The sequence below is a fragment of the Solanum dulcamara genome, chromosome 1, assembly GCF_947179165.1.
Source record: "Solanum dulcamara chromosome 1, daSolDulc1.2, whole genome shotgun sequence".
NCBI classification, from domain to species: domain Eukaryota; kingdom Viridiplantae; phylum Streptophyta; class Magnoliopsida; order Solanales; family Solanaceae; genus Solanum; species Solanum dulcamara.
The window spans coordinates 84,740,777-84,764,451 of record NC_077237.1 but is presented as its reverse complement, the minus strand read 5'-3'; the positions used below and the strand labels follow the sequence as shown (position 1 = coordinate 84,764,451).

Sequence of the window (23,675 nt, the reverse complement as noted above, 5' to 3'; positions counted from 1 at the left end):
TCTTTAATAGTCTCCTAAATTCATGGTCATGTGATATTAGAATTTTATGGAACATTATAAAATATGGTCAATTCATCAATGAATCTATACTTTATTAGTTCAAACCTAACCCAATATCCACCAATGCAACAATAACATTCCTTTTTTAAAAAAAAGTAAGTGAAAAGGTTGGTCATTTTGCTTGCCTCATAAACCGCAATTTAGCAACAACAAAAGCAAATGCATGCATACAGAATTTTCCAACCTACTAACAACTTATTATTCTCAATTATATTTTATATGCTTTCTTTGGTATAATAATTGGATTATTGTTGTTTATGGTGATCAACCACATTCTCTAGACTAGGGTTGTTAAAACTTGAGGGTCAACTCTAAGGGGTCGTTTGGCTATCGTATTTAGGATAGTAACTCCTGTATAAAAGTTGGGATTACATTTATCTTGTGTTTGGTTATTGATGTTAAAACTTGAGGGTCAACTCTAAGTGTTCTTATTTTATGCGGAGTAGAAAGTGTAAAAACAACATGTGGATTAAACCAACATAGCCAAAGTAAACCCTTAAGTAAACAGAACAAATAGTTTAATCCTTATACTATAATTCATGCATTGTTGTGTCTTACATTATAATTTCTGCATTATAATTAATCCCAATACATTACATGCATTATTAATCTTTACATTACTTTATCTCCGAACCAAACATCCCCTTAGTCTCTATATGCAGAACCCCCTCGGCAAAATACTACATTGTATATGTAAGGTCTTTTTTTTTTTTTACTTTTTATGTTTATATTGAGAGAGATTTTGAATCCCTTGAATACAAGACTAGAGCTTGACTCAGTGGTTTAGGGGAATTCAAAATTCACCTTGAGATTCCAAGTTCAAACTCCATTTTTATTTTTCGAACCCCCCTTAGAGAAATTCCTAAATCTACCGGTGCCTATATGGCAACCAAAATCACTTCATGTGTTTCACAAAGAAGATTTAAATTAAGAATGTTAAACTGATCCTATTCCATATGGTTCTAGCTGACCAAATTTGCTAACAAACATAACCAATAATTCCAGTAACAACTCTCTCTGTAGTCTTGTTCCCTCTATTACAATCTCATCCCTTTAAATGCACATTGTATGTGATCCTAATGGCTCACAACAAAGTCCTAAATCCAAAAGTCAAGCATAAACAAACAGAGGTTAATTTGGCAAACAGAATTTGTTATGATGGCAGTACCAAGATGTTTTATAATTGCTTTACTCTTTGCTTTTGTATTGTTTTCTAGTGAAGTGAAGGCACTGAGCTCCGATTACTACGATCAAACATGTCCTAATGCAGAGTCAGCCATCACCAAAGTTGTCAAGAAAGCTATGTCAAATGACAAAACAGTTCCAGCTGCGCTTTTAAGGATGCACTTCCATGATTGTTTCGTTAGAGTAAATTTCTACCAACTTTGCTTTTTACCCTTGTGTGCGCGAGAGGACCAACTAAACTCACTCAGGAGCCAGAAATTCATATATTGGGATTAAACAGAAACTAAAATGTCATACCTAAAACAACTTTTGAACATTACACTATAATAATGACTAATTATATGTGTTTTTTATGTATATAAAAGGGTTGTGATGGCTCTGTGCTGCTGAACTCAACAAGAAACAACAAAGCAGAGAAAGATGGACCTCCTAACATCTCATTGCATGCATTTTATGTCATCGATGTTGTTAAGAAACAAATTGAGGATTTGTGTCCTGGAGTTGTCTCTTGTGCTGATATTGTGGCTCTTGCTGCTCGTGATGCTGTTGCTCTTGTAAGTTATAATATATCCTACAGCTAAACTATTCACTATTGGATAATAAAACAAACATGAGCTTACATCAAAAATATTCCTAGCAAAAAAAATATATATATATACTTCTCCATTAATGTGAAATTGTTTTTTCTGTTTTTCAGTCTGGAGGTCCTGCTTGGGATGTGCCAAAAGGTAGAAAAGATGGAAGAATCTCTAAAGCCACTGAAACGCGACAATTACCTTCTCCAACGTTCAATATTTCTCAACTGCAACAGAACTTTGCCCAAAGAGGCCTTTCTTTGGATGATTTGGTTGCACTTTCAGGTAAGCGCGCAACTCTTTTCTTCTATTGATTGCATTTATGGTTTTCGATTTGAACTATATATAATTAAATGTTTTAAAAAAATACATTTATACAATACAAATATATCCATAGACACATAAATTTTGTATTCAGTGTCGTAAAGTAGTAGTGGCTTAGACACTCTCCTATTGATTTAAACTTCTAGATTCGCCTCTCTTCTAACCAGAGACAGATGCAGCCTTTAGGCATTGATTCTGAACTCAATATTTCAGTACCAAGAATCTTAATAGTTGAACCTATCAAATTCAAAAATTTAAAGATATACTCCCTCCGTCCCGTTTCATGTGATGCAATTTGACTTGATGTGAAGTTTAAGAAAAAAAATATAATTTTGGAAGTTGTGGCCTAAAACAAGTCACAAGTTTGTGTAGCTAGAAATTATCTCATTAAAGGCAAAACAAGAGTTTAAAGTTAAATTATTTCTAAATATAAAAAAGGCAATATCATTCTTTATCCGACAGACTAGTAGGTAAACTGCATCACATAAATTGAAACAACTACTAAAAATTTCTCTTTGGTAACAAAGTTGTTGCTTTTTATTTCTGCTAACAGGAGGGCACACTCTTGGATTCTCTCATTGTTCTTCCTTCCAAAATAGAATCCACAATTTCGACAAACATCACGATGTTGATCCAACATTACAAGCATCATTTGCAGCCAGTCTGCAGAACGTTTGCCCCACGTACAACAAGGTCAGAAATGCAGGAGCCACAATGGATTCTACAACAACTTTATTCGACAATGCCTACTACAAGCTACTAATGAATGGAAACAGCCTTTTCTCTTCAGATGAATCTCTGCTCACAAATTCAAGAACCAAAAGACTAGTTTCAAAGTATGCTAGCTCTCAAGACGAGTTCTTTAAAGCGTTTGCCAATTCTATGATCAAGATGAGTAGTATCAGTGGTAATGGACAAGAAGTTAGGCTGGACTGTCGATTTGTTAGGTGATCGATGACCTTGTTATCACAATATATTTTTCAGGCTCATTTAATTATTGTATTGGGGAACCTTAATTTTTTTTCATTTTCTTGATTGTTGGTGTGCTATATTAAGCAAAGAAGAATTGGGGTGTTTATAACAGCATGTTTGTCTTTCTTGATTTAGTTGGAATGTTGTATGAGTAAAAATTGGGGCTTAAATGAAGAAGAATTTTGTGATGTAACTCTATAAATTTTGTGTGTTATTAGTTTCTTCTTTCCTTAATAAAATCAGCTTTGACTGACCATCAACACAATGGGAATATTCTTCTTGATCCTCTTCATTTCACATTAATATAAACTAATTTACAGGTAAAAAATGTGTCCCCTGATAACTTCCGCATCTCCATTTCCGTCTATTCTAGGACTGGTGCACAGACAACAACAAAGAAAATGTGAACAAAAGTCATCGACGATGCCTCCCTGAAAAAGCAAAGTGAGAAGTGAATATCTAAGAACTTACCTTTTAATTTGGAATTATAGTACAAAAAGAACATTGAAGTTGGACTTAACGTTTGTATTCTAGGCGTTAGTTTACTGAAGAAAAAAGTAGTTAAAACGGCCACAGATGCCAAAGAAACGACTCTGTAGGTTGTGTGAGAGATTTCCAAGAACTAGTAGCAATGGGACGATCCAAGAAACGTATAATGCTGCCTACAAATGATGCTATGCTGCAAAAATAATATGATTTTCTAATAATTATTATCATAGTCCAGTAATACTATGAATACCAATATGTTTCTTATAGCTAGGAAATTATGTAACATCATTAAGGGGCAAACCTTAATGTTGAATAACAACCCTTTTTGAAAATTCTCCTAGTGGCTGTCATTCATGATAGATCCAGACGACTTTACACAAGGTAACATTCACGTGCATCCGTTGTTTTCACCAAACCATATATATTTACTATGATTAAAGCGATAAATTAAGTTGAAAATGTGTTGTGCATTCGTCAAGTTAGTATAAACACGGGATGTAAGTTTTTTCAGAACAGACAGTGACAAAGGTAGTTGACCAGAATCCACTATTTATGGCCCTGCAAAATAGGCTCATAAACATGGTCATGTGATATTAGAATTTTCTGAAGATTAAAACTCCAACTATAAGATTGTCAACATTCAATCTATACTTTATTCATTCAACCATATCCACTAAGGCAACAGTAATATTCCTCTTTTAAAGTAAGTGAAAGTTTGGTCATTTTGCTTGCCTGATCAGAAACTGCACTTTGCAACTGCTACTCAAACCTAAAAGGGAAGCTTTAAGCAGAAACTTACTCCATTTCTGTGACACAAGCGATTTAACTAACGTTAAAGCCATTATATGCATACAGAATTTTCCTACCTACCAACAACTAATTATTTCTCTTTTTGGTATAATAATGAGCACTTGTTGTTTGTAGTGATCGACCACATTCTCTAAATATTGTTCAGGCCCGCGAACTCTTCACCAACTTGGTTAAATCTATATTGTCCATTGTAATCACTAGTGGAGTCAGGAATTTGGTAAAGATATGTCATACCTAAGAAATGAATCTAAAAAAATTGTTTTTATCCTTTTTGCAAAAATGCAATTTTAAGACGAAGGAGATTCAGTTGAACCCCTTTCACCAAAGGTAGCTCCCCCATTAAGAATCTACATCTACACCAAATCTGAACCAATTGCCTCATAATAATGATTGTGACGATACATCGAGATAATCCATAGACTTAAAATCTAAATTCGCTTTCTTATTTATATGTGATGGAAGAACACGGGAATTAATAGTACATCGAGATTAAACCAGCTAAAAATGGTTAAAATAAACCATATGTACTAAACAATTACTTTTTAAATGGCAACCAAAATTAGTAAACAATAGAATTAGGATCACTCCACAAAGAAGATTTAAATTAAGAATGTCAAACTACTCCCATTCCATATTACACTAATGGTTCTAGCTGACCAAACTTGCTAACAAAAATAATCAATAATTCCAGCAACAACTCTTTGTGTAGTCTTGTGCCCATTACTACAATCTCTTCCCTTTAAATGCACATTGTATGTGATCCTAATGTCTCACAACAAAGTCCCAAATTAGTTATGATGACAGTATCAAGATGTTTTATTGCTTTATTCTTTGGTTTTGCATTGTTTTCCATTGCAGTAAAGGCACTGAGCTCTGATTACTACGACAAAACATGCCCTAATGCAGAGTCAACAATTACCAAAGTTGTCAAGAATGCTATGTTGAATGACAAAACAGTTCCAGCTGCGCTTTTAAGGATGCACTTCCATGATTGTTTCGTTAGAGTAAATTCCCACATCTTTGATTTCTACTTTTTTACTCTAGCTAAATAATAACCTTCTTTTTTGCCCTTGCGCGTGCCAGAGGACCAACTAAACTCCTTCGAATATCCATCATTCGAGAGCCAGAAATTCAAAAAAAAAAATACTTAGGATTTGAACATGTCATATAAAATAACTTTTGAACCTCCTTTGCCACTCCACTATAACATTCCTAATGTCAAGGGGATTCAACATTTAAATATAATGAAAGAATTTTTTTTTTCATTATAGTTACAAGATAGTATAATTAATTTTCCGAGCAAGGGGATCCAACTGAACCCCCTTGTCTGAACCTAGCTCAATCTCTAGTGAGAGCTGAAGGGCTTGTCACTTAAGCCTACCTCACGCGATAATGTACTTAATTCTTTTTATTGTCATCATTTTATGTTGTAGTTTTGCTCATGATGAACAGAATAACTAATTATATAGTATGTTTCTATGTATATGAAAGGGTTGTGATGGTTCTGTACTGCTGAACTCAATAAGAAACAACAAAGCAGAGAAAGATGGACCACCTAACATTTCATTGCACGCATTCTATGTCATCGATGTTGTTAAGAAACAAATCGAAGATTTGTGCCCTGGAGTTGTCTCTTGTGCTGATATTGTTGCTCTTGCAGCTCGTGATGCTGTTGCTCTTGTAAGTTCTATAAAAAAACATGATACTAGTTACCATAAAAAATATTACTAGCAGCCAAGAAAGGCGATGTAATTACTTCTCCATTAATATGAAATTACTTTTTTGTGCATATTATGTCAGTCTGGAGGTCCTACATGGGAAGTGCCAAAAGGTCGAAAAGATGGAAGAATCTCCAAAGCCACTGAAACGCGACAATTACCTTCTCCCACCTTCAACATGTCTCAACTACAACAAAACTTTGGCCAAAGAGGCCTTTCTTTGGATGATTTGGTTGCACTTTCAGGTAAGCAACTCCCTTCTTCTATTACTCGTATTCACAGCCCTCTATTTGAACTATTTATGTAATTAAATATTTTACCAATACAAATTTTGTATCCATGTCATAAAATAGTTGTGGCTTAGACACTCTCCTACTGATTTAAACTTCTAAATCCACCTCTCTTCTAACCAGAGGCAGATGCATCACTTGAGCAATGGTTTCGTCTGAACTCATTATGTTAGTACTAAAAACCTTAAAGGTTGAACCTATCAAATACAAAAATTGGGTCCGCGTTTGTTACTCACCTTATGTGATACAATGTGACTGGACATTGGGTTTAAGAAAGAAGAAAATAAGTCGTAGGCATTTGTGGCTATAAATCATTTTAATTACGGATAAATTGAGAAGTTTCTAGTTCAATCATTTCAAAATATAGAAAGTTAACATTTTTTTTGGGATCAACTAAAAAGGAAGTGTATCACATCAATTGGAACAGATGAAGCAGTATTTCCTAGATTAATTACAACGACTCAACGTGACAAAATTGCTTTTTGTTTTGTTTCGACTAACAGGAGGGCATACTCTTGGATTCTCTCATTGTTCTTCCTTCCAAAACAGAATCCACAAATTTGACAATAGTCACAATGTTGATCCAACATTACAACCATCATTTGCAGCCAGTCTGCAGAACATTTGCCCCATGCACAACAAGGTCAGAAATGCAGGCGCCACAATGGATTCTACAACAACTTTATTCGACAACGCCTACTACAAGCTACTAATGAATGGCAAGAGCCTTTTCTCTTCAGATGAATCTCTGCTCACAAATTCAAGAACCAAAAGGCTAGTTTCAAATTATGCTAGCTCTCAAGACGAGTTCTTTAAAGCGTTCGCCAATTCTATGATCAAGATGAGTAGTATTAGCGGTAATGGACAAGAAGTTAGACTGGACTGCAGACTTGTTAGGTGATGATGACCTTGTTAAAACATGGGGAACTTTAATTTGTTTGATTTTTATGATTGGTAAAGTGTGTTATTCTAAGCAAAGACATGTTTGTCTTGTTTCCCTTTCTTGATTTAATTGGAATGTAGAGTGAGTATTTGTTTTCTTGTTATAATATAACCTCTCTTTAGTTCACATTAAGAAAAAAAAATAGGTAAGTAAATGGCACCTGATGATCTCCTCGTCTCCACAACCGTCTGTACTTGGACTAATGCACAGCAACAACACAGAAAATGTGAATAAAAGTCATCGACGAAGCCTCCCTGACAAAAGGTGGATACCAAATAACTTACCTTTAGTTGGAATTATAACAGAAAAAGAACATGGAAGTTGGGCTAACATGTCAACTAGTATTTTTCAGTTTTTAGAAGTCATGCTATACTGAACAAAATAACATGACTTTCTAATGATCTCATATACCCGCGGTAATTCTACTAATACTAATATGCTTATTACAGCTCAGAAAGGATGTGACATAATCTTAATGTTGAACTTTCTTCTGATATAACATGTATACCAACTGCACGATAACACTAAACAATAGGCCATTCCAACAGTTCATTTCAAGCTTCTACTAGGAAATCTTAGTAGCTCAGTTGATTGACTACCTAAACTTTCACCTTGTTGGAGAAAAGATTGGAAAAAGTTTAAAGTTGACACAAGAACACGCACAGTGAAATGATTTTTCATTATCTCAGTTGAAGTACTGAGCCTCCCGATATCCTAGTAGGTATGCATGCCAATTGCCCCACAGTTCTACATTATTTCCTAATGGAAACCAAGTGCTTCAGCATAAATAGGCCCCGTAAGAAACCTTCTTACCAAGCATACGAGAGGAAATTATATCTAGATTAAACAAAAATAGAAAAACGTATATCTACGACCATCATGAATTGTTTTCAAGACTAGGGGATAGCATAGCTCACAAGGAAAAACAGCATTTTATATTGAGAATGAACAATATTACACCAATTCCGACATAATTTTTACTTTTTTCAGTTATTGGAATATACATAGATGTATAGTTTGAGTAAAAGTTAGTAGATGTACAAGCTGCCAATATCTATGAGCAATGGTACATTTAAAGTTGTAGGTAATTGTATAGAAAAAGAGCCTTGAGTCTAACGCAAGTTAGCTCATGAGGTAAGAATAGCACAAGACTAAACAATAAAAAGAGCCTTGAGTCTACGCAAGTTAGCTCAACTTGTTATATAGCTGCACCTGCAGCTCTATAACAAGAAATTATCGCCAATGCCCAAACTAAGTACGTAAATAGGGCCATGTAATTATCTTATTGCCATCGGATTACACTACTAAAAAGTAAGTCCCAAACTCTGTATTTCTTTAAATGTCAATTACAATACAAAATCCTTTAAAGTATCTAAACGAAAAAGATAAGATGTACAGAGGTTCAAACTCTTGTATAGGACACAAACACATTCTATATGAAAGAACATTAAAAGAAAACAACCAAATACAAATATTAGGACAGTGATGAAGGACGGATGAAAAGGCGTACACATGTTTAATGATTTGCGCTTTCTTCCAACGTTTGGAGGAAGAAATATCCTGAATCTTGATACTCATGTTTCATGTGAAACTATTGATATACTTCTTAATCATTTGATCAACAAGGATCCTGTAGCCTCTTTCGGTGGGATGATAACTATCCCAGAACAAATATTTCGTGTCATCTTCACATGTACTACTCATGTATCTGTTGCATAATATGACCACTTCTATGTTTCCTGTACCACAGCATCCTTTATCTACCACTTCAAATCCTGATAACATCGTCAAATTTCAATCAACTTCACTTACTCGATAATACAAATGTACCCAAAAAGGATATAAATAAATGAAACACATTTTGCACCTTTGATCAGTTTTCAGTAGCAACAAATATAACTAATCTATTCATACAATATACGAGTAACTTTTTTTTTGCCTCTCTACCTTCACAAGGTAGGAGTAAGGCTGTGTACATACCACCCTCTTCAGACCCCAATTACACTGGGTTTGTTGTTGTATATGAGTAACTATTTTCAACTTGTGAATTGAAGTTATATCAATGAGACCAAACATATATATATATATGATCATAGAAGTATGAATTTGAAAAAGATTAAAGTTTACCATATTTTTGAGGGTTGACAATGAGATCAAGCATAGGATTATAGATGTCAATGAAAACGAGCTTGGATTGAGGCAACTTCTTGGATAGTGAACCATTAATGGCAGCTGAAATCTTAGTGTTGGCCAATTGTGCAGCTTCATTGTGTTCCTCTACACATAGTCTACCTATACCTCCGCTCAGTGTTCTTTGGAATGGCAAACATCCAACTGGTGGAATCCCAAAAACACCTATTTTTCTTGCTCCCAACTTGTACAATTCCTTCCAAATTAAATAAATAAAATTAACTATAGCAAATTGATGTGCTAAATCAAGTTGCAAATTATTGATATGAATTAGTGGATATATAGTAAAAGTGAAGTCAAGATTCAACTGTTAAGATGTCTTTTTGCATCAAAGTCCAACAGGACAAAACCCTGTGGACCAAAACGGACAACACCTTGGCGATGCACTTGGGCTGTTACAAGTGGTATTAGAGTCATACTTCGACACCTAGTTCATAAGGAAGGACTAGTGAACTTGAAAGGGGGCTTACTATAAAACTTGTCTTAGGACACATTCTTCATAGAGAATTTAATTTCACCTAGTTCATGTTGGAGATAGGAGGACGGTTGTTACGCCACTCGTGTAGGTCACTATATATATATTTATGCGATAAGAAATTTATCTACTTTGAAATTCAACCAGAACAACACTGGATGGGTAAGACATCGGATTCTTATCTCATTAGCTTGGATCATAAATTGGATTTATGATTTTGGCAATGAGAGGGGAAAGTTATGGGTCCTTTGCACTTTTGTCCCTATTTTGTGCTGATCTTTAATTTATTCTCTTCATAAGTCATAACAAACAACTTCAAATTATGCTCACTAGGCATAAGTTCAATTGCTAGAAAGACTAGTTCATTTTATATTATGGCTCATAGGATGAGTTTAAGATTGAACTATTAAAAAAAAAATTGGGTTAAATCCCAAGAGGACAAAACCACCCATAAGGCCCAAAAGCCTTGAGGTAGCTCAAAGGTACACACTAAAGTGGACAATACACCTTAACAGTTGGTCCAGAATCGTTACAAAATACGTACCATAAATTGCAATATATAGAGTATAATATAAATTTATTCATATACATACTTGGATAAAATCTGCTGCTTTGTCCACTATAAGATCAGTATATGAGTTAATATCATACTGTTTCTGTCTAAATCCAATGGTGAAATAAGTGTTAGCAAGGTCATTGCTGCCTGCTACCACTAAGTATAGGCTGTTGTTTACTATCTTGTTGCTTTCTTTTTCTCCAACCAATCCCTTTAGCTTTCCAACATATTCTTCAAAATAATTTAGTTGTGTAGATAGTGGTGTTACTGACTGAAAATTTCCATCCATAAAAAATATAATTAGAAAAATGATGAAATTTAAACTTTACTAGATTGACTACTATGACTTTATGATGGTATAAAAGTTTATTTACATGTTGGGCATATGTTGAAAAGGTGATCACCTCAATTATATTATACTAAGTATAGACTAGAAAAATAACAAAAAGTGGTCTTTTATCTTTGGTGGTAGGTTCAAAATAGTCTCTTAAATATTACTTGAGTAGTTTGATCTTTTAAGGTTACCAAAGATAAAATTTTGTTATATTTGTTAAATATTTATATCTCAAATTTTAATTATTAAAATTAATCAAAATTGTGAAAATAGAAGATATGTAACGGGAACCCGCATTTGATTTTTATGTTGTGATTTTTGGGTTTTGATAAAAAAAAATTGGTGTTTCTAATTTTTTTGTTTAAAAAAACACATTTTTGATTGAATATGATAGTCTAAATTTGGTAAATATCTGACAAAGACAAAAAATGATCACTTTTGATAAACTTAAGGACCAAAATTGTTCAGATGATACTTAAAGGGACTATTTTGAACCTTCCACCAAAAATGAGGAGCCATTTTGTCATTTTCTTAAGTATATAGTTTTTAAGTGATTCCATTGTATAAATATCGTTTGAATCGTATGTATGAATAAAACATAAATATAAAAATAAAAAAATACTTACCACCATAGACGATGTTTGAGGATCATATCCACAAGCTCCTGAGGCAAAACTTACTCCAGTTTTAAGATCTTCGGCTTGCAAATTGGGGTCACGATAAGCTGGCATCAGCTCTTTAATTCCCAATTCTTCCACTGATATTTATATATATGAATATTAATATTATAATCAAGTCAAAAATATAATCCCAACTAAAATATAATAAAAAAATCAATGTACTATATGGATACTCAACTTCTATTTTTATTGTAATTTTAACATTGCTAAATATCACATAAAATAATTATTTTAGAGAAAGATCGAGACTCTAAATCTCAGTTGATTGGTTACTTGAATTTTTACCTTATTGAGGTGAGGATTTGATTCTACACCTTGTAATCCTCTCCCCATTTATTTTTATTTTAAAAAAAAAGTTACTTACTAATTAGCTCAAGTTAAAGTTGAAAGACCTTTTGTTAAAAAAAAAAAAGTTCATTAACTTGCTATGATTTTTAGGCAAATTTCATAATAAAAAATTATTACAGAAAAATAGTTTAGTAATACTCGATACTTCAACAAATTTAAGTGATCTGTTATAAAAGTAGTAGTTTTAGTAACTTTAACACAATAAAATAAACGGAAAAGGGCCTAAAATACCCTTCAACTATGCGAATAGGTACAAAAATATCCTTCGCCTACCAATCGGGCCTAAAATACTCCCGACGTCAATCTTTGGGGTCTGTTTTACCCTTATCTTTAACTGTCAAAAATATTCAAAACGGAAAAGGATCAAAAATACCCCTGAACTATAGAGAAAGGTTGGCGGAATGACCTAGGAGACTCCTGTACTTGGCTCCGTTTGTCACCTAGACCCTTCTACTCACGACTTTGCCAAGTGAAACTTAAAGTTATTAAAACACATTATTTTAAACCCCTCTGATCATGTATGTCTCTCAATCGAGCTGATGTGGATAACACATCACTATCCACATCAGATATAAATTGCCACATCTTTTTTTATTACAAATAATACATTTTTTAAAAGAAATCTCAAACTCATCTCCAAAGCCCTTTTTATCTCGATTTCCTTCCAATTTTTCTTCTCTTCCAGATCTTTCATTTATTTTGCTATTTAGATCTTATCTTATCTTCTTTGTTTTTTTTTTCCTTGTAAATTTTTTGTGTTGAAGAGGAATTAGAGATAAGTAAAGTTTTGTTATAGTATTTTATTATAAATTTTGTTAGTTAATGGTGGTGATAAAGTGACTAAAATGAAGGGTGAGAGAAAGAAAAGAAGAAGATGGTCACTATAGAAAAATTCATCAAAAATGCTATATATAAAATTGTGTTCAATTTTGAAAGCATCAAACATATGCATTTCAAAAATCCATCTAAAATGCGGCTCTATTTCACAATCAAGAATCTCTCTTTTTTGCCCTTTTTCTTTTACCAAAATCTAAATAAATATCCTTTTTCTCAATCATACTAGAACACTTAAATGATCAAAAGAATATGGAAAGAGAGAGAAAGGAAGAATTGTGTGTAAGAGTATGAGAAGAAATAGAAGAAGTGTGTGTTGGTGGTGGGGGGTGGGCGGAAATTATGAGGAAGAAGAAGAGTACAGTAGATTGGGGATGGGTTGTTGTTGTTGTATATTTTTTTCTTTTAACTTCAATATTTCTTTAAATTAAAATAATTGTCTTCACTTGCTTTTTAACGTGTGTAACCATGCTTTTTATCTGATTCAGCAAAAAAAGGTCACATAAGTTTGGTCAAATGGTCAAAGGGGTTTAAAATAATGTGTTTTAAAAACTTTAAGTGTTCACTTGGCAAAGTCGTGAGTAGAAGGATCTAGTGACAAATAGAGACAAGTACAGGAGCCTCCGAGATCATTCTGCCAAAAAGGTTTTAAAATACCCTTCATCCACCTTTTGGTCTAAAAATAACTTTCTATTCATCTTTTAATCTAAAAATACATTTTCATTCACATTTTTGGGTCACTATAACCCTTAAAACTAACAACCCTCTCTTTAATTTTTATTTTTTAAAAAAAAATTATAATGTGTCATTTTTCTTATTGGATGAAATAAAAATTCTACCTCCACTAAAAAAAATTATAATTTATCTAAGCCAAAAACAATATACCTCTTCAACACACCAAATTTTTTTTAAAAAAAAAATCTAATAGTTTTTTTTGTTGCCGTAGCTTTTTCTTCTTATTTTTTTTAAAGTTTGTTTTGGGATCATGAAGAAGGATATTGTTTTGATTTGGATAAATTATGGAGAAAAATATTTGAAAAATAACTTTTTTATTTGCTGTAGTTTTTTTCTTTTAATTTAGTTTTTTATGGTCATCAAGCATGTATATTGTTTTGGTTTGGATAAATTATGAGAAAAAATTGAAAAACTTTTTTAAAAAAATATTTTAGTTATACGTATTATTACAAGGTAGTTTTACAATAACCATATATAAACTATCTTGTAAAATCTAAAAAAATTATTTATTTATTTTTAACCATCTTGTAATAACTAATTTAGTTTAAAATAATTTTTAACTAGCTTGTAACAACTAGAAAATAATTTAATTATACGTATAACTAAAATATTTTAGTTATTTTATTTATACGTGTTGTAAAAAATCAGTATTATTAAACAGAAAAGAAAAATCAAGCCAACAACTAAATAATCTTCTTTTTCTAATTAACTGGATAAAAAAATTATAGTCTTGTTTATCAATGTAGCTTTTTTTAAAAAAAAAAAGAAAAAAATTAGAACGGGGGGTGGGGTGGGGTGGGGTGTCTTGAAGAGGTATATTGTTTTTTGCTTAGATAAATTATAATTTTTTTTTAGTGGAGGTGGAATTTTTATTTCATCCAATAAGAAATTGAAACATTATAAATATTTTTAAAAAATAAAAAATAAAACTAGAGTTGTTAGTTTCAAGGGTTATATTGAGCCAAAAAGGTGAATCAAAATGTATTTTTACATTAAAAGATGAATAAAAGGTATTTTTAGATCAAAAGGTGAATGAAGGGTATTTTAAAATATTTTCCTATAGTTCAGGAGTATTTTTGGATCTTTTTCGTTTTTAATATTTTTGACTGTTAGAGATAAGGGTAAAACCGACCCCAAAGATTGACGTTGGAGGCATTTTAGGCTCGATAGGTAGACGAAGGGTATTTTTGTACCAATTTGCATAATTGAGGGATATTTTTTAACTTTTTTCCGTAAAATAAAATTGAAATGAACGTCGATAAAGTCAATCCAACTATTGAAGTAGACATGGAAAGACATACCTATCAAATCCGCGGGCGTTTTGGCATTGGTAAATCTTCCAGTTGCCTTTCCATCTACAAAATCTTTTCCATAAGGTGGGAAATTACACTTGACTATGGTTGTAATATTGTTATTATTTCCTTGATCAACGATGGAGTCTCCGAACGCAAAAACGGCTTTTATAGTCGAGTTTTTGGATAGCAGCTGTGTCTTCCCTTCGCATACTAGAAACAAAAACATCATGTAAATTAAAGAAAATAGCCATAATGAACAAGAATACAACATGTTTTTTTTTTCACTTTGTGTTCAAGAAGAAGAAGAGAAAATTGGGTATTAATTATAAGTTTTAATTGAACTTTCAAATGGCAGACTTGACTTGAGTACTTAGTAGAGGGAGTTCCAGCTATTTATAGATCTAGAAAAAAATAGTACATTATTAATTGAGTTGATTACTGTACGTGCAAATTCAAAATTTAAAGTTTATGTCTTTCTAGAAAGAAAAAAAACTATTGGATTTGTGTGAACGTGTAACCAACAATTTATAAAAATGAATGCATGACATGTGTTTGTATATAGACTTCTAAACGTTAACCAATTCATATTTTTCCTATATTAAATCACTTAAATATGGTGAGTTGGATTAATTTGGTATAAGCAATAGTGTGGGTAAGTATTTATCGCTACTGAAGTGTGTAACAATCTCATTTGAAAGTTTAAAATTTTCATGTACGGACTTGATTTTTTGCCATGATCGGTCGAACATAAGAAATTTTATTTTTTATTATGGGTGGCACTCATGACCTCTATTTTCTTTGATATCATGTTTAAGTGTGTGGTCATTCTTTTTGGAACTAGCTATTAAAAGAAAAGTATGTCACATAAATTGGGACAGACAGAATATTATTATTCAAAAATAATGGATCAAAACTCTTAAACGATCATGTTTTTATTAGTTTCATATTTAAACTATGTCTAATTTACCCTATCTCCTCAACTATAACTTTTAGATGCTAAAACTCCTCCTAAACTATCACGTTTTTATTAATTTCACACACTTAAATTATACCTAGTTTACGTTATCCTTTTGAACTATAACTTTCAAGTGCTAAACAAGCATGTCTAATTAATAATGTTTCAAGTGCTGTTTTCTATGGAGAGGAGACTAGAGAGTGTAGGGAAAATGGACATGAAATTGGTAGGGTTGGTACGGTTCTTGACTTGCTCAAGGTTGGTGGACTACCAGATCATACTCCATTTAATCTTTTCATTTAAAAGATAAAACAATTATTCAATCTTATGATTCATCTAAAAATCAGAATCAAAGCTAGGGACGCAAGAAATTCATCTGAATCTTAAACACCAAAAACAATATTATATATATAAACTCAAAATTATGTTTTAACATATAATAGATATTGAATATTCTTAATTTCTTTGCTTGTTTACTTTATTTCAAATCTACTTAGTGCAAATTCTAACTCTGACCCGGCTTAAAACCCTAAATGCAAAACTTGAAATGGAAGTGGTTTGTTGAACAATAAGGTATCAGCCGAGTTTGTTTTTAGACGTTGAGTTTAATTCACACTAGTAATGTATGACATTTGGTTTGGTTTCTTGGAAAAAACACCACAGCAGCTTGGACTAATTAGGAATAATCCAACCCAACATGGTACGTACATAAAGAATAATATTTGTTTCATAATTATACCATAAATTGGATCATCCACAAAAGACCAAAAGCAAATTATACATCCATTCGTTAAAAATATAAGTTTAGTTCATAATTTACAAGTTATGCATGTTTAACTTACTTCCTACAAAATTTATGCCGATAGAGATATAAATTTAATTTCAGAACCCACAAAACTATGTCGTAAAGTCGATCTCTGCAGAATTTATATGTCGGACAAGTTGCAAATTTTCTCTAACCTTATATGTCTTGCAAAGTAGATACTATGCAACTTATACCAGACAAGTGGCGAAATTAGGTTATAGTTAACGATACTCTCTGGCTTACAAATTTTGTTAAATGAGCAGTAGAAGCAAAAATTAGTGATCATCGTTAAATAGGGCAAACCAATGCAAGAACTTAATCAAAATGTTCACTATTGGGTCAAGAGTCACGGTTATGGGCTTGGGCTTCTGGGGATTGCATGTTTCATTGTTTCAGCCCAAATTCAAATTGGACTCGAAGATAATATTGGACTTGGGCTTTGTCTTTAAATTACGGGCGAAGTGCAAGGATAGCCAATTTTAACACCAGTATTTAAGTTGCAGCACTTTCAGAAACTATTTAATATACAGGCATTATGTATCTTAGCAATTACTGGATGGACAAAACTAGCCCCCTTTGAGCAAGTGCCAATAGAAATCAAGAGAGCGTTGTATCAGAAAATAAAAAAGTTAAACGGTTAAAAATTATTTAAACTATCACAGTTTTTTGAATTTTGTATCTGAATTATTGGGAGTTTGAATTTTTTACCTGAACTATCACACAATTGTTAGCGAAACACATCTAGACGCTAACTAGACCAAATATTTGTCTACAACATTTTTAGGCACATTTGACCATAAAATCTTTATTCATGTGACATATACAACGACTCTGTTAGTTGACTTATTATTTGTTTAAAATTTTTAGTTGACACATTGATTTTCTTAAAATATTAAACTCTCTCTTTTCAAATCGGATATATATAAATGTCACAGTTGAGACAAAATCATAGATAAGAAGGTGGAGAAAGAGATGTTGGTTGTCACAATGGAGATCATGGCATAACTTGTCAGCATGTGTTGTACACAACTTGAGTCTAATCTTTTTTTATTTTTGGAAACTTCATGATAACTCGCAGCCGCTACAATTACTGCCACAACCTCGTCATTTGGATGAGCACTTTGTGCGCACTGGATAAACTTTCACTCTATAATATAACCTGCAAATCACACAATGGATATAAACTGCACTAGACAAGTCATGTGTCACAGGCTCGATTCAGAAGACATTGAGGGGGAATCAATTCTGACAAGAATGACCACTCTCAAAACCAACTAAGTCATCATGAAGGACATTTGAATCTTATCTTGTTATGCTATTTTAATAAGAATAAATTTATTCAAAATGAGAGTCGACATAGCAACTTCCAAAATGTTATTTGAGTGGTAAATAATTTTGCAAAAGTAAAACATGTAATTGACTTTTAGACAAGTTTAGGGGTAATTACCCAAAATAAAACTCTATTTAGTCCACTAATTCGAAGCCCCTTTGCCTCTATATATACCCCCACGGCTCCACTGAATTGCAGATAATTCTGTTCCTCAGCGCGTATTAGACCATTTTATCTGTTGAATTGTAGAAACCCTAGAAATAATATTCGATCATTTTTTTCGATTTTGAAGATGTCTCGGTGCTTCGCGTATCCACCACCTGGATATTCTCCGAATACAGCAAGCAATTATGCCTTGATCGAATCGATTAAGGTAGATTTTTGCGTGTATTTTGGTTTCTGTATCGGCTGATCCTGATACCTTCGTGTTGTTAGTTAAATTTCAAAAACTGAGAATGAAATCTAGTTTATCTGATTCGTACATAAAGCGGATTTAACATTTGTTGATGTTGATGTTACCGTGTTTGATATTTCAATTGGGATGTTGAAATAGTAGATTTTTCTTACTGTTGATGCCCTGTGATCGGGATTGGTACAATTTTTCCTGTTGAGAATTTGGAACTATTTTGTAAGGATGATTGTGGCTAGGTATATCTAACTTTGGTTAGAATTTAGGATTGGAGTGAGCTTTAGTTAAATTTTTGACAGTTTTTTGCATTGTTCGGACTCTCCAAAAAGCAGATATTTTTGAAGAGTATGAGCAACATAGGTGGGAAAGAGTTGTTAAAGCTGAGAATTTGGTAAGAAGCGTTGAATGCGTAAGTTGTACAGTTGATACCTAGCATTACATCACAGGAAATGGATTTTACCTAGGCTGATGTTGCTGTGTGTGATTTTTCTGCTGATGATTTGTAGATACGTAGCATTTAAGGGCAATTTATGTGGATATTTGGAATTTTCAAGTGGTTACTTGGGTAGGATTTATGATAAGGGTTAATTTGAGTCTAATTTTCAAGAGGTTTGGACTAGTAGGTAGTGTTCAACTGTAATGAACTTATGACAATTAACATTTGGGAGATATTTCACTAAAAAATTGAAAGGATTGTAATTATATTGATCTGAGAAGAGTGGAATGAATTTAGAGGATTGATATAGCAGATCCGTAACTATTTGGGATTGAGCATAGTTGATTGATTTGGTGAATGAATGAATTGTTGTTTGGGGAATTGAGAGTACTGTAGACCTGCTGAAACTAACAGGAGTCCGGGGAAATGTATGCCTGCATTTAAAATCTGTCATTAGGTAAAAAATTCCTCGTCACTTCATTACTCTACCCCACTCTCAGGCTAGCTGTTTTAATTGTGTGTTAGGAATTTTCTAGCAGGGTGGAGTTCATGTTTATATGACAGAATCATTTTTTGTGGTAAGATGTTCAGTTGTGGCTTAAAGAGAGAGGGAGGAGGTAGGTTCTCACCTCTTATTTGTGAAACCAAGTTGAGCTACTTGTGTAACTCTTGTTTTTGGTCGACACAAATTTTGGGTGGTCATGGAGGTCGAAATTCTTGATCTCACCGCCTAAGTCAATATTTTTTGTTAATCAGTAGTCAAGTACTTGAAAGGTTTTTTGTTGTTGTTAAGTTATACTCCCTCCATTCAAATTGTCTCTCTTACTTTTCTTTTTAGTCCGTTTAAAAAAGAATGTCTCTTTCCATTTTGACAACTCTTTAATTCTAACTTTCCACGTGTCATGTTTGAGACACAAGACTAAAGTCTTTTTTTATTTTTTTTCAATTCCATGTCAAGTCAAAACCAGATAAACAAATTGAACGGAGTAGTACTTTATTAAAAGAACAGTACCAAAAAGGGTTACGTTTTAAAGTCTGGACTTATGTTAACATGAACATGAATTATATTCTATTCTAATTCTTTGTTCTTCAGAGAATTCCCACCCGAATCATTCGTCAGACCACAAAGCTTGTAGTAGCCTTTTTCCACCTTAAGAGAATATTTGTCAAGTTATTACCCTTTTGCAAGCAGCGATAACTCGTTGAAGCAAAAGCTTTCCCTAATTTGTTTTGCACAATTTTATTGTGCCTCTCGTGGTTGGTCATTTAAGATGTCCACGGAGATGCTATTATCCATTTTTACTTGCTTAATGAGTAATTGCTTTCGCGGGTTGGGTGTGGGAGCGTTTTATCACGTGATACTTAGTACTAGAACTAATTATGTCTACTTCTTCGTGTAGTGTTAGGGGCCAGGTTGTGTAAAAAATTAGTTGACTTCAGCATGATCTAATCATTTAGGCGCATGTTGTTGTGAACTTGAGAAATTAACATGTTGGGTGCTAAGCATGAACCCCTCTAATAGGAAGAAGCGACTAATTCTTGGCACATATTTGAGGAACCTAATTGTTTATGCTATACTGGTCATGTATTGTCCCTCTAATATGAACTTGTTGTTCTGGTGCTCTAAAGCTCCAGAGGGACAAGGAAAGAGTCAAATTGGAAAGGAAGAAAGAAAAGAAAAGGAAGAAGAAAGAGAGGAACAGAAAGAAGGCAAAAAAGGCAAAGCAGGAATCAACTTCAAGTTGTTCGCTAACTGCCGATTTGATTTCTGGAGGAGATAACAGAGAGTTGAAAACTAGGTACTTACAGAAAGATAGCGAGGATGAAATTGTTGAGCGTTTGGAGGACAACAGTCTATCCGAGGAACACGGCAAGCCTGTCTGCTCAAAAGATCCAAGCTGCTTATCTGACAGCACCCAAAATAACAAGAAAAGAAAGAGATCTACCTTACCTTTGAATGGAATACATGACCATAGTGAGTTATATTCTGTTTCGAACACACTAATGTTCATTTTTTTAAAGTGTGTTTATTGGTGCTTGACTTTACATTTCTTTGCTTGACAACTAGGTAGTGTTGTCCGCATTCGATTGTCCTCACATAAGCATGAACAATGTGATATATCTAACAAAGAAGACTCTTTCAAAGAATCTGCTAAACATGAGGTAGAAAGAGCTTCTCCCTTGTCGAAAACCAACAAGCAACTGTCCCCTTCCATGTCGGCTTCAGGACAGCAGTCATTGTCAGAGGACAAGACAACAACTGCTTTTTTCTCCAAATTGCACGAGAATGATATAGAACTAGAGTTCAAGAATTTGTTTATTAACTGTGCTCCACCAAGTATTCATTACGAGTTTGATGATCAAGATTGGCTGTTCCGGAGAAAGCATGAGCAGATGAGAGTGATGGAAAAAGGCGAAGTCAGCAACGACATGTCTTGTGGCACCTCTGCATTGTTGCCGCGTGCGCAATACCTTGATGATGCTGAATTGTATGCATTCCCCTTTGCAGTTCCTTTTTGAGTTGCTTGTAGTAAATTTGAGCTAGATCTTCTGCCAGGGAGCTTATAGCTCTTCTCTGGAAGCCAGTAGATTGATCTGAGTGTTATTCTTTTGATTTTCCTCGGCCAGTAATATAATGAAAGCATTCTGCTGGTCTATCATAATTAGTGCAATTTCATTTAATTGTTTTGGTAAATGAAGCTTCTTTTATTCTTTCTTTAGACGAACACGACTGCAGAATATGCTCTTGATATTGATCACATCACTACTCTGAATTGTTTAGGTGTGGTACGCCCTTTTAGAAAAATATTTGAAGACAGAAAGTTTGTCAATATTACCTTTTTGATTCTTTTCAAATTCTTTTGATATGTACATATGGCCATTATTTGTAATACCCGTATAGTTTCACAAATAGAGTTTGGGGAAGGAGGTGTATACGTTAGATGAAAACGTCAGGATGAAAATATTGAACTTAATACATGGATAAATAATGGAAAAATTACGCGGATAAGTAAATATATACTAGTTAATTAGTCAACATAGCTATAGTTTGAATTAATTATGGCTCGCGGCAAACATCTAGCTGTAATTACAGTTTGAGTTTTGTATAATTCGCGTGATTTATACAAAGGCTGTGTCAAATTGAATTGTATAGAGAAATATACAAACACTACAAATTTAGCGAATTATACAAACGTTGTGCATGAATTGTATAGTGAAATATACAAACGTTATACAAAAATTGCGAATTGTATAGTCAATTATACAAACGCTGCGCAAATTATACAAACGCTGCTATAACAATAGCTACGAATTATAATTAATAAACTATAGCTATAGATCATAATTAAGATATTTTTGAGTGGCTATATGTGAAAATTCCCCATAAATAATGTCATAAGAAATAAAATAATAATTTGTTTGTTTTTTTGTGGGCTAACTATTCTGGGGTTGGACAATTTTGCTACTAGACATGGCCCAAAGGGCCTTTTTCTCTAATAAAATGGCCGATGGCCAAAAATTGTTTTTTTTTTTTTTAGAAAAAAAAAAAGACCAATAAAATTCGTATAAGTAAAAAAAAAAGTCATTTGAAAAATAACATTCTGCACCATAACCACAGCAACCAAAAGAATAGGAACTAAACTTGACAACCTCGGTATTACAAGATTAAAAAAGACAAAGATGAAAATAACTTTCCCGACCCATGCGAAATAGAAGTTTCGTATACTTGTCCTTCTTCATTTTAGCTATGTATGATATGTAGCTTACTTGAATAGGACTAGTGTAGGTTACCTTATTGTATTCACATGGAAGGAGAGAGTCTCCCTCATTTACGTTTTTCTTAGTCGAAGTGTATCCAGAGGAGTCCTCTCATAGATTTATTGTTTTTCTAGTTATTAGATAGCACCTTTTGTATTGGGGATGAGTTAGCCGACCTTAGTAGGTTAGCTGACTTATGAACCAACATAGGATCGGAGGTAAGGTTTATGTCCCCCTCCTTGTATTTTCTGTTTTGTTATTTATGTTAAGGCTTGGGGGTGACGCTCAACCCCTGACTATGCACGAGAGGTGGGAGCCTCGTGTAGGGTCTGTTCCCCTTAAAAAAAAAAGAATAGGAACTACCAAGTTATTTTTTAAAAAAGAAATTCTACAATTTCAATTTATTTGAAAAAGAAGTTGTACAATATCTGAGAAAAAAATAGGAACTACATATTATAAATTTCTACTCTTATTATTTTTAAAAATTCTTTAAAAAAAGACAACTACCATTCTATCCGATTTTTCAAAATGATTCTTTTTTTTTTTGGTAAATGGTGATTTCTTTATTTATTTTGTTGGACATTACTGTATCTTTTGTTTCAATCTTATTGTTGATTTCACACATAAATCTATTCAAATTTGAGTAGATCTGATTTCTATAGCTAAGAATTTTCTTTTACATGGTTAGGTTTGGATCAGTTATTGATTAAAATTAAATCTAAATTAATTTAGTCGATTTTTAATTTTTAAAAATCAAACAAAATAAAAAAATAACCGTCGGTTTAGTTATTGTTGGTTAGGTTCGGTTTTTTTGATTTTTTCGGTTTGAAAGTAATAAGTGTGTTAAGGGCATACACATCTCGATAGATACAAATACCTAGTACATAAACAATCCACAGGAATGCTCTTGTAGATTCAATTAAGTAATTAAGCAATACTAGAGATATTATTACACGAATAGAGTGATTTAGTTAAGCAATACTAAAGTCATTATACTTTAAAAATCAAAAGATTAAAAAATAACTCCAAGTTCAACAATTGAGGAACTATCGGGGAAGGAGATATATGAAAATTATATACCAAAACAATAACAAGAGAATGTCCAAGTTCCAACAAACAGAAAATTGAACTTTTTAAAGTGTAATAGAATTTCCGACAAACAGAAAAA

General features: G+C 32.9%; 4 protein-coding genes across 5 annotated transcripts; 3 read left to right on the top strand and 1 right to left on the bottom strand.

The window, feature by feature from the left end:
- The first annotated feature begins 1,162 nt into the window (after positions 1-1,162).
- On the top strand, positions 1,163-3,250 carry LOC129890172 (peroxidase 64-like). The gene is made up of 4 exons (XM_055965729.1): positions 1,163-1,428; positions 1,611-1,799; positions 1,943-2,105; positions 2,698-3,250. The coding sequence occupies exons 1-4, from the start codon at positions 1,216-1,218 to the stop codon at positions 3,093-3,095; spliced, it is 963 nt and encodes a 320-aa protein (XP_055821704.1). The 5' UTR covers positions 1,163-1,215; the 3' UTR covers positions 3,096-3,250.
- A 1,955-nt stretch (positions 3,251-5,205) lies between these two features.
- LOC129890163 (peroxidase 64-like) lies at positions 5,206-7,441 on the top strand. The gene is made up of 4 exons (XM_055965718.1): positions 5,206-5,419; positions 5,907-6,095; positions 6,216-6,378; positions 6,927-7,441. The coding sequence occupies exons 1-4, from the start codon at positions 5,210-5,212 to the stop codon at positions 7,322-7,324; spliced, it is 960 nt and encodes a 319-aa protein (XP_055821693.1). The 5' UTR covers positions 5,206-5,209; the 3' UTR covers positions 7,325-7,441.
- A 1,248-nt stretch (positions 7,442-8,689) lies between these two features.
- LOC129890155 (GDSL esterase/lipase EXL3-like) lies at positions 8,690-15,157 on the bottom strand. Its single transcript, XM_055965706.1, has 5 exons — positions 14,820-15,157; positions 11,548-11,678; positions 10,625-10,858; positions 9,494-9,752; positions 8,690-9,141 (listed from the first exon to the last, which is right to left on the bottom strand). Exons 1-5 carry the CDS (start codon positions 15,082-15,084, stop codon positions 8,948-8,950), a joined length of 1,083 nt encoding a protein of 360 aa, XP_055821681.1. The 5' UTR covers positions 15,085-15,157; the 3' UTR covers positions 8,690-8,947.
- Positions 15,158-18,087: 2,930 nt separating this feature from the next.
- LOC129881328 (uncharacterized) lies at positions 18,088-21,405 on the top strand. Of its 2 annotated transcripts, none has more exons than XM_055955591.1 (3): positions 18,088-18,276; positions 20,384-20,723; positions 20,817-21,405. In XM_055955591.1, exons 1-3 carry the CDS (start codon positions 18,196-18,198, stop codon positions 21,266-21,268), a joined length of 873 nt encoding a protein of 290 aa, XP_055811566.1. In that variant the 5' UTR covers positions 18,088-18,195; the 3' UTR covers positions 21,269-21,405. The 2 variants fall into 2 exon arrangements, with proteins under 2 accessions (XP_055811566.1, XP_055811565.1); XM_055955590.1 differs by having other exon boundaries at positions 20,378-20,723.
- The last annotated feature ends 2,270 nt before the right edge of the window (positions 21,406-23,675 follow it).

Excerpts from the sequence above, each read along its gene's own strand:
- LOC129890172 (XM_055965729.1), top strand. The coding sequence starts at position 1,216 with ATGATGGCAGTACCAAGATGTTTTATAATTGCTTTACTCTTTGCTTTT. Across the intron at positions 1,800-1,942 it reads CTCGTGATGCTGTTGCTCTT|TCTGGAGGTCCTGCTTGGGA; the intron begins GTAAGTTATAAT and ends TCTGTTTTTCAG. Across the intron at positions 2,106-2,697 it reads TGATTTGGTTGCACTTTCAG|GAGGGCACACTCTTGGATTC; the intron begins GTAAGCGCGCAA and ends TTCTGCTAACAG.
- LOC129890163 (XM_055965718.1), top strand. The coding sequence starts at position 5,210 with ATGATGACAGTATCAAGATGTTTTATTGCTTTATTCTTTGGTTTTGCA. Across the intron at positions 5,420-5,906 it reads TCCATGATTGTTTCGTTAGA|GGTTGTGATGGTTCTGTACT; the intron begins GTAAATTCCCAC and ends TGTATATGAAAG. Across the intron at positions 6,379-6,926 it reads TGATTTGGTTGCACTTTCAG|GAGGGCATACTCTTGGATTC; the intron begins GTAAGCAACTCC and ends TTCGACTAACAG.
- LOC129890155 (XM_055965706.1), bottom strand. The coding sequence starts at position 15,084 with ATGTTGTATTCTTGTTCATTATGGCTATTTTCTTTAATTTACATGATG. Across the intron at positions 11,679-14,819 it reads AACGCCCGCGGATTTGATAG|TGGAAGAATTGGGAATTAAA; the intron begins GTATGTCTTTCC and ends TATAAATATCAG. Across the intron at positions 9,753-10,624 it reads AAGCAGCAGATTTTATCCAA|GAATTGTACAAGTTGGGAGC; the intron begins GTATGTATATGA and ends TTAATTTGGAAG.
- LOC129881328 (XM_055955590.1), top strand. The coding sequence starts at position 18,196 with ATGTCTCGGTGCTTCGCGTATCCACCACCTGGATATTCTCCGAATACA. Across the intron at positions 18,277-20,377 it reads CCTTGATCGAATCGATTAAG|CTCCAGAGGGACAAGGAAAG; the intron begins GTAGATTTTTGC and ends GGTGCTCTAAAG. Across the intron at positions 20,724-20,816 it reads GAATGGAATACATGACCATA|GTAGTGTTGTCCGCATTCGA; the intron begins GTGAGTTATATT and ends CTTGACAACTAG.